The 10,010-nt window shown below is 30.5% G+C and overlaps 1 protein-coding gene across 1 annotated transcript in view; it reads right to left on the bottom strand.

Annotated features, from left to right (window-relative positions):
- Window positions 1-457: 457 nt before the first annotated feature.
- The window catches only part of LOC123669895 (zeta-sarcoglycan-like), a 32,277-nt gene continuing 22,724 nt past the window's right edge, over window positions 458-10,010 (bottom strand). The window contains exons 2-6 of the mRNA XM_045603414.1: window positions 3,285-3,510; window positions 2,687-2,876; window positions 2,000-2,192; window positions 1,611-1,734; window positions 458-652 (exon numbers count right to left, since the gene is read on the bottom strand). Of these exons, the coding sequence (XP_045459370.1) occupies window positions 458-652; window positions 1,611-1,734; window positions 2,000-2,192; window positions 2,687-2,876; window positions 3,285-3,510 (928 nt within the window). The remainder of the gene's footprint in view (window positions 653-1,610; window positions 1,735-1,999; window positions 2,193-2,686; window positions 2,877-3,284; window positions 3,511-10,010) is intronic.

Below are 10,010 nucleotides of genomic sequence, written 5' to 3'. Positions count from 1 at the left end.
TAATTGCTTAGTAAACATAAAAAAATACAGGAAAATGTTCAAAACAACAATCTTCAACAAATCAAAAATCTTCTCATATAACAACAATATTTTTGTATATTTGATTAAAATATGAGCTTTAGAAGTTTTTCACAAAAGAATGCGCAATTAATAACACTAAATGTAATTAAATAAACACATGCCACGCAATTTATTTTTCTACTTTTAAAAATTAATTAAATTTTTATCTTTCAATAAAAATTCACATACATCTTTATCCCTATGATAATTAACACAATTTTTAATATGACTAAAATTTAGCTCTGGTTTTTTTTTATAATTGACTATATCAAGAGATAGGTATATCTTTCTACGACGCGTTTTCATTTAAAGAGGTATATATCAGTATAATTAGTTTTACATAACAATATAGTATATTCTATTCTACACATCTTACATTTGTTATTTTACTACAACATCATCGGCAGATTAAGCTCTCTTCTCTCGCTGCGCAAATACCATGCGGAGGCGCGAGAAACAGTTTTCCATTTGCGCAAGCACAAAGCTGGTAAATGTTCTGGTGATGCGGATCGTGCCCGTGAGGCGCCGCCGCCGGCAATGGTAACGCTGACTTTAGTTTGGGCATATATATGCTTGGAGCGTCCAATCTTATCTGAAAATAAATAATAAATTATTGATAATTTTTTCATGCAAAATCTATATACATAAAAATTAATTGCTAAATGCGCATAACACTTGAATGACTGGACTGATTCTAGTCAAAATTTTTTCAACGTTTATGTTACTTCATAAAAATCCCAAAAAAAAGAAAATAAATTAATATAGTTATTCTAACTACACAGTAAAACAAAACAACGTCTAACAAGTCAGTTAGTACTAAAATCAAATTCAAACTAGAATTTCTATTTGTAGATACTCGTAACAATAAAATACCCTATATCATTAAAAAAAAGGAATAATTATTCGTATACGTGTTAATATTCACATTAACGTCCTTAAAATAACTCTTTTTTAGGTTAGGAATACGTTACAGTAATTGAAAAAAATATCATAATATATTTATGTCATCATATATTTATATGTGGTTATATTGATATTGATATGTATATGATTATAAAATTATTTTATTAATTTGTATTATTTTATTTTTGTGTTAACAACAATAATATGTGGTTATTATATTGATATTGATATGTATATGATTATAAAATTATTTTATTAATTTGTATTATTTTATTTTTGTGTTAACAACAATAAAACACACATCAGGAAATTCTAAACATTTTTTTAATATCATATCAAAAATCGACTGTTCCAGCGGGGATCAAACCTGCATCTCCGACTGACCGATTTTATTATACAAAAAAAAAATAAAAAATCCGTAGAAAATTATATCAAAGTATTTTTTATATTCAGATACAACTGATTGCTACAAATTAAAATATAAATCGATACGCCACACACACTAGCCGAAGGGGATTGATTGATAAAACCTGTTCTAACACTCTGACATAAAAATCTTTGATGGATGGTAGACATTATTCAGCAACATAAAGCAATAAAACATAGTTCGCTATGTGTGGTGCTCGTATCCCTTAGTCAGCGCTTACCGAACCGGCGATGGAACGCAGGCGGAAGGTGGATAGACAGCTGGCACTGATGTCGCCAGCACGCGACTCCAGGGCGATGCTTTGCGCCGCATGCATTTCTAGCGATCGAGTGGGCGATTCCAGCCTACGAATCATTTAGTTTGTTAATTGCTATCATAAGTGTCAGTAGTATCAGTACTTATGATTAACTTTAAAACATGATATTTATAGTATGCCTAATATCTTATACCATATTTTGGGATACATTGATATACATTAAACAAGGTTTTAGATTGAAAAATAATTTTAATTACAATAATTATTTTTTATTAAAGATTATATTTATGTCAATAGTGTTAAAAATATGACAATGATAATTTTGAAAAATTTCAATAATATTTGAAACTCACATTAATTGCTTTGATGGTGGTGCTTTTACAAGAGGTGCCTGAATGGCTGAATTGAAAGTAGCCCCAGCATGGCTAGCAACGACGAGGTTGTCAGCCCCGATTGTCACCGCATCATGTCCCGCGCCCAGCAACAAAGTGCCTCGAGAATCCCGTATTTCCAATCGAGCTACGTTTACTTCTAAGCGATCATGACCTGTGTGACACAAATTATTTTTAAGGCACTAACTGTATATAGTAATAATTACGACTCGTCTACATGCCCTAAATTAAAATACATAGAATAAGATAACAGATAGAAAAAGATACATAAAATAAGATTCATAGAATAGGCAAGAGACGCAAACTCAGCGTCTGGTCCCCCCTCCCCCCCCCGACATCCGCTGGTCTGTAGCGAGACTGTAGAAGTAGTTACATGTTTTTCATCTTATTTTTAATTTAAATTCAGTTAGTTAAAAGTTATTATAAATAGTTTTCAAAACGCTCCGAAAGCAAAAGTAGATATTTAGATATTTATTTACATTATTATGTTTATACTATTTTATTATTTTACTCTTCTTTACTACGTTTCGTTTATAATGTTATAAAAATAAATAATTATTATTCTTTTAATATTTTCAATCAAAACATATGTTTTTATACTTGTTGTTCAAATTAAGCAAATAAAAAATATGTATTTAACGCTCATACCTAAAAATAATCTGCTCTGAAGCATGCCAAGAGCATCTCGTGTCGACACAGTAAAATTCCTAGATGATTCAATTGAGATTGGTTGTCCACGCTTAGACTTTATACTAGATGCAAATAGCGAGTCCAACACAAGAGCCTGCCCTATCAAGTGCAAACCGCCCGGCACGATTCGAAGCTGGCCCATTCCTTCCTGCATAAAAATAAAAATCAAATCTTAGTTTATCCTTATCGACTCGTACTTTACATGTTTCTGTCGTAACATACATTTTACTTAAAAACTCAACTCTAGTAAACTAAACTTACGTAACTTGTTTAACTTGGCAAGCACAAGTTCTAGGAAATATATTATAATGTTACATAGCGTGTTTTATGCATAGCGTACGTATGTTTTCTATACATACATAAATGCAGGAAAATATTTTTCTTAATAGTCCTTATAAAGTTATTTATATAAACAATAATATACAAACACTAAATAGAAACGTAAATACTTATTAAAAATAAATAAATCATAAAGATATTCTGAAGAGGTATATACAAATGGAATACAAAATATGAAAACAACGACACATTCCAAAAGTATAAAAGTTAAATTTACCGAATTGAAATCCAATACTTTCAGAACCCAGAGCGTCAGTGCGAGATTGATAATCAACATAAGCATAAGCGCCATGACAAGAATGTAGAGACATTTCTTTCGCCAACCGTAAATGCCAACTTTGAATTGGCTATTATAACTGTTCCTGATCGAGTCCGCCTTTGTATCTCGACCCGCATTGTTGTTGAGGATCGGTTCTGGGGTGATCTTGTCGGCATAAGGAATCCTGGAAGAAAAATATTGCTTTAAAAATCACATTTCATTACTTTCAATCGGAAAGACGTAGTTGATTCCATTTTAAAGTTAGCCGATATTTCTAGTATTCGTTTTGAAATAGATTGTTTTCCATTTTTGTAATTTCGAGTATTTAAGGTAACAAATGCTGTTTGAATAAGTATATTGTACGAAAACTTATAAATAAAATCTGAATCATAAAATAATAGACTATGATTTTAGTTTTCACAATTCATGAAATTACATAAATATTTTATAAACATTCTATCATCAAAAACTTGTGTATTGGATGTTTTTGTGATTTTGTCATAAAATAAAATTAAAGCCAGCTAGTTAACTGTTTAACCTGCATGGACGTTAAATTTTTGTTATAATAAAATTAGGCAATATCCTTATTAGTATCTGTAAGATTTTTCTTTTTGGCGATTAATGGCATGTAATTATAATAGGTATTAAAATAGATAAATAAAATTAAAAACTAAAACTCGACTACGACAGCTAAATTTTAGTACGTCATTTTATGACCTTCAGAGGGCGCCACATTCAATATCTGACACCATAGCCTGTAACCAGCGGACAATTAAGACGCTTCTAATGATACCTGATGTGTCTAAATATAACAAGTGCTTTGGGAGATATGAGGGAACAGACGAACATACATACATACATACATACATACAAAAATAGACTGCTAAAATTATAATCTTTCTTTTGCCTTGAGTCGGGTAAATTTTCAAAAGGGATTTTTATAAAGTAACAAGTCACTTCTTCACTCTTGATTAAAGCTTTTGAAGTATCTAAACTTTATTAAATTATCCTAATATTCAAAACAGATATAAACAATTAATACATTAAAGAATATTCTCCTATTATTCTCAACAAAAACAACAACAAACTATTTATTGATAACTTAAAATAAAATTTGATAAAGCTTTAAATATCCGTGACACAAGAGAATTTCCCGCTCCGTAGTCGAGATCTTTCGCTCGAACGTTGTTTGAAACACATTTCACTTGCATAAATCATAAGTTTATTTCCTCTAGCCCTACTGATCGCAGCAAATCCGGCTTTATGTCGCACACAAGTGTCCTACATCTATCTTACAAGAACATTATTTCAATAACATTGTACTACCAAAATGTGCTTTATTTTATTTCAAATTAATGTAACACTTTTTATTTTGATGTATGGAACTTTTATAATATCTATTATACAAATTATGACACTGTAGACACTATTATTAGAACGCTATGACTTTATTTTATTTACGACATTTTTATTTATTTAAAGTATCAATATAATAGCTCAAAGTCGATATTGTTTAAATATTAACAAATTGAACATATTAAATACCAAAGTATAGTTTACATTTCCCTTAAAAGGGGTGACATTAGTTACTAATTTACAAGTTTTGTACAAAGGAAAACTTGCTAATGTGGTTCCGCTCAATAAAATACGGTTAAAAATTGTAGTCTCCGCATCAGTCCGGCCGTGTACCTAATACATGTTAGTCACGCGATGTAGTTTATATTTAAATGACTAATGCTGCCTTCAAAATCCTTGTAGCTTTAAAACCTTCTATACTAATAATGATTGTATATAATTAGACTAAAGACAGCACAGGGTGAAACCTTAATGGTTAATTTTATAAACGTTAATTAAAATAAATAAATAAAATTTGTAATTCTGTTTGTAATATTCATACAACCGCTTTTTACTAAATGCATATGGATGTGTATACACGGTACATATACCAAAATATAATTTTTACAATTTTTGTCTGTCTGTCTGTCTGTGTGTTCCGGCTAATCTCTGAAACGACTGAACCGATTTTGACGGGACTTTCACTGTAGTTTCACAGTAGATAGCTGATGTAATAAGGAGTACCTTAGGCTACTTTTATTTTAGATTTTTAGTTTTATTTTATAACTCTGCGAACTGGGCAATAACTATTTTGTTATATTCCACGCGGACGAAGTCGCGGGCACAGCTAGTATTATTATATAACGACGACACAATTATTGCTTTTTAAAGTGACTAAACCTTTCAAAATGAATTTGCATGAGCTGAATGCAGAATTATATTTCGAATTTATTTTTGCAAGGCGTGACGGGGCAGCGAAGCGAGGCGCATATGCCCTTGCGTATTATTGGCATTAAAACACAATGTTTTTGTTTCCGAAGCAAATGTAATGGACTTTCATATTCATGAATTAACTTTATAGTCTTGTTAAATCAGAAATTTAACGTCTTTATATAAATCCTCGACGTTTGTTTTGTCGCCGTGAGTGTCTCAAGATTCCTTATTATGATAATATGAACTATTAAATTTTTTTATGACTTTATTATTATATATTCGACGTAAAGGTTTACACTAGGTTTGGATTTATCTAATAGATCATTCGAACAGTTTTATTAATTGAATGAGTTTTGCTAATTTAATTCAGTACAATTTTTTCATATTACTTTTTAAATGAACTTTTTTGCCGCTTAATTAAACATATTAATGGATCAATGTGACATTACATTTATAAAATATCAAAAAAATAGTACAGAACCCTATTTAAAAAAACTTAAGTACAACTACAATACAATGTTTGTCTATATTATTTGAAATCGATTCGATTAATGGATAAAAATATTATATTTCGTTCGAAGAGGCGACTAAATTATATCAATGTATTTTATGAAAAGATATGTCACGAGGAATGTACAAAGAACTACGAAGTATTTCTAAAACTGGCCAGTAGCAACGAGTCGGTCATAAATTTACTAGGATTTAAACACGACAGGAGCATTGCACGCTGAAAAATTCTAACTCGCGCTCTTACCGCAAGATGTAGGATGTGCTGTCCCCATCGCTTGCATAACAAGTGGGCTAACTGTGATAAATATGTTTTCAAAAATCTATACACAATTCTACTTAAAATAACATACGATGCATTCATTTTATTTTACTAAAATATTTTTAATTTATCTTCGAAAGTGCACGGTAACGTAATCGAAAATTCTATTAATTTTTAAATGCCAAACCATCTCTTTACAAAATAAAAATATTTTTTATAAAACTGTATTACAATCTTAATCCAGAATAATTGTGTACTCGGTTAGTCAAAAAAATGGACCCAAAAATCTTATTGTCGTTTTGTAAAGCACTCAATGCAAATATTTCATCAAGTTGTCGAAGCGAATGTCTCAGCCGGCTTTTCTCTAATCCTAATACAATGAGAAAGGCTTGGTGCCGAATTTTAGGTACATTTAAACTTAGCCCTCATTCTCGATTCTCTTTGATTTATTTTAGATGAAATGTTTATTATAAATCTTGCAACATTTTTATAAACATTTGTAACTAACTTCGCGCAGTTACTTATATTATGGTTGATAAGTTTAAAAAATACAAATTATATAAAAAGTCTACATGCCCAAGTTCAACGACCTCCGTATTTCAGATTCTTTTATTTTGAAAGAAAAATAAGTAAGGACACCCGGCGAGCGGCTGCACTTTATCTCCGGGTCCAGTCTCCCAACACGTTTGGTGGGTTTAGGTGGCATTAGAAACCAATTACAACAATAATATCGCTTACTTACAAGTCTCGTCTTTCCAATTTAATCAATAAACATACTTAAGCTAAAATATAGTACTTATTTAACTTCCTTAAATACGTTTTTTTTATAAATCTTGTCCTTAATTACATTTTACAGATTTTTAAAGAGTAATTTCTCATTTTATTCTTCTGTGTAAATTCCTATTTTAATAAGATTCTTTGGCTCTAAGGCTTTTTAATACTTAAAAAAAGTAAATGTTATTATCATTTCATATATATTTCTTTTTTTATTATAAACTTCTTTTAAATGAAATAAAATAAATATAAAAATTAAAAGAAATAATTAAAGCTATAATCGTCGGAAAGTAAAAATAAAATAACACACTTCTTTTTTACAGCTTCTTAAAATATTTTTATGGCCCTAAAATCTCGTTTGCCTAAGCCACCTAAAGGAACATTTTCGTAATAAATAGCACAAGGTTTTAAGTCATTGTGTCAAGAAAACTTTGTATAAAGGCTACTGCGCTTATTAGCCTAGATTTTACAAAGACCTATATTAAAACCTAACAGTTAATATAAACCTATATCGCACTGAAGCGAAAAAATACAAAGTATTCACAGCAATACAAAGAGAAGAAATAGCTTTTTCTTATATTACTTTATACGTAGATCGGAAGTCTAGAAAACAAGATGACATTAACAAATACATAATGGAGATAAAATGTATAAATGGAGCGGGATCTAATAAATTTTCCGCGCGGAAGCGTAAACGATGTACGTAGTAGCACGTAGCATCGCAGCTACGTAGCTCGTAGCCCGTAGCCCGTAACGTCCTAGAGGGAGGCGCGTGCCGCAAATGAGGCATATTAATCATCTCCATCACGGCAACTGACTTCGTAGCTACACAGATATGCCGTAACAGGACCTGTACCTTTTACGAAAATATTATTTGTAAGACCTTTGCTTTAAAAAGATTTAAGGAGTATTAATTTGAAAACGTAAGAATAAAAAAATTAAATAGTAATAAAAAAGGAATTGTCTTGAATTGAAATTACTACAACAGTATATACTATACCTAAACAATATTTGTATATATTAAGCTGAACAGCGCTAACATGTTGTTTAACATTGTCACGCTTTAATACTTTGCTTTGCATGAAATTACTGACGTTTTATATGAAAACTGAGGTAGAATAGTTGAATAGTGACTGTGTGTGCTAATTGAGCGTTTCACCGCCCGCCGGAATGCGCGGCCGCTGCACATTCGTTAGCAATATTCCACTAACGAACCAAACTAATAGCCATTAAGTTGAATAACGTAGCACTTTGCACAGTGAATTCCATACAAGTGACACACGATACCTGATCTCTACAACTTATGAATTTCGTCTCGTTAGTTAGTAAAAGTCAACAACAAATTTGAAGCTTTGTTATTATCTGTTTTGAAAAATCGAGAATGGTTACAATTTGCATTGTTAGTAGGTATGTAACTATTCTTATATCACAATAATTTACACAAAAATAACTATTGATCCTAAAAGACAAAGAATTATCATAGTAAATTTTTATTGTGTGTGTCGACATCTCAAATATATCATATTTCCAAATAAGACGATGTCATATAAAACAATATGATAGATTCTCTAATTTCATGTCGAGAAATATTATATCACTATGCGAAATTTCATGTGAACTATAAGAATATAGAGACAATTGCATGCCGATTTAATATTTGCATGCAGAGAATACAACGCAGTGCCGGTGGAGGCCGTAAATCATGTGCATTAAAATCTGCTTCCTTCGCGTCGACAGCCATCGTCGAAACGGACGATTTAAACGATTACATTTCAAAAGGCAATGTATTGCACTTATAATCACTTTACTACTACTCCTGGACATGTATTTGAATATAAACTTTAGTCTCTAAATTCATTTTATTTTAAAGATTTTATATAAGGAAGCCCCGCAAACGTTGTTTTGCTATATATGTTATTAACCCCGTTAATCCCCCCCCCGTTATAACTTAAGGGTATGGAAAATAGATGTTGACTGATTCTCAGACCTACCCGATTTGCACACAAAATTTCACAAAAATCGGTCCAGCCGTTTCGGAGGAGTATAGGTAACTAACATTGTGACACGAGAATTTTATATCTAAGATAAAATTTTAAAAATATATACGATTACTATGTTTTATAATTAAAATACTAAGCAGGGACGATCGTTTTTATAGAAATAAAAATAGCAGAAGTCCTTTATAAATAAGAAAATCGCAATGAGATAATACAATGTCCTAAAGCAACAATGTTCAATCCACATAAGCAACACATTCTTAATTTAACTTTTTTCCGGACTGCCACGAAGGGTTGTGTTATGGTCGCGCTTATCTTGTGTACGTACATGTAACAATCATTATTACCTCATATATTTCAAACTACTGAACGGATTTAAGTATATAAATTAAAACGAACAAATTTTTACTTAGGTCACTTTAAAAAAAAAAACAACAGGATTTTTTTTCTTATCAATTTTTATTTCAAGTTGTTTTTTTATACAGTCGGGCTTTTATACGAGCGGTATTTATATATTTGTAATTCTCAAACATAATATTTGTTTGTATTTTTTTAACAAAATATTCTTCAACTTATATTCTGTAGGTTAGTTCTAAATCATCGTACCTTGTCTTTGTTTCAACACTGTAGAAAACGAACGTATTAATAAACAAAATTAAAGCTGAAAACGCACGATAGACAAAAAATTAATTTTTCACTAAATATATTACAACTGTTCTACCACTAATGATTGAACGTTAAAGTTTTTGTTATAAAAATAAAAGGAAAACCCATAAAATATTGACTCAATAACTTGTATTTCTGCCCTTCGGTTGTACGGCTTCAAAAATGTTTTAGAATATAGCTTTACCTTCATTTTAAATAATTATATTTAAT

This window comes from Melitaea cinxia, chromosome 4, assembly GCF_905220565.1.
Source record: "Melitaea cinxia chromosome 4, ilMelCinx1.1, whole genome shotgun sequence".
Taxonomy (NCBI): domain Eukaryota; kingdom Metazoa; phylum Arthropoda; class Insecta; order Lepidoptera; family Nymphalidae; genus Melitaea; species Melitaea cinxia.
This window is presented reverse-complemented; position numbering and strand designations above follow the sequence as displayed.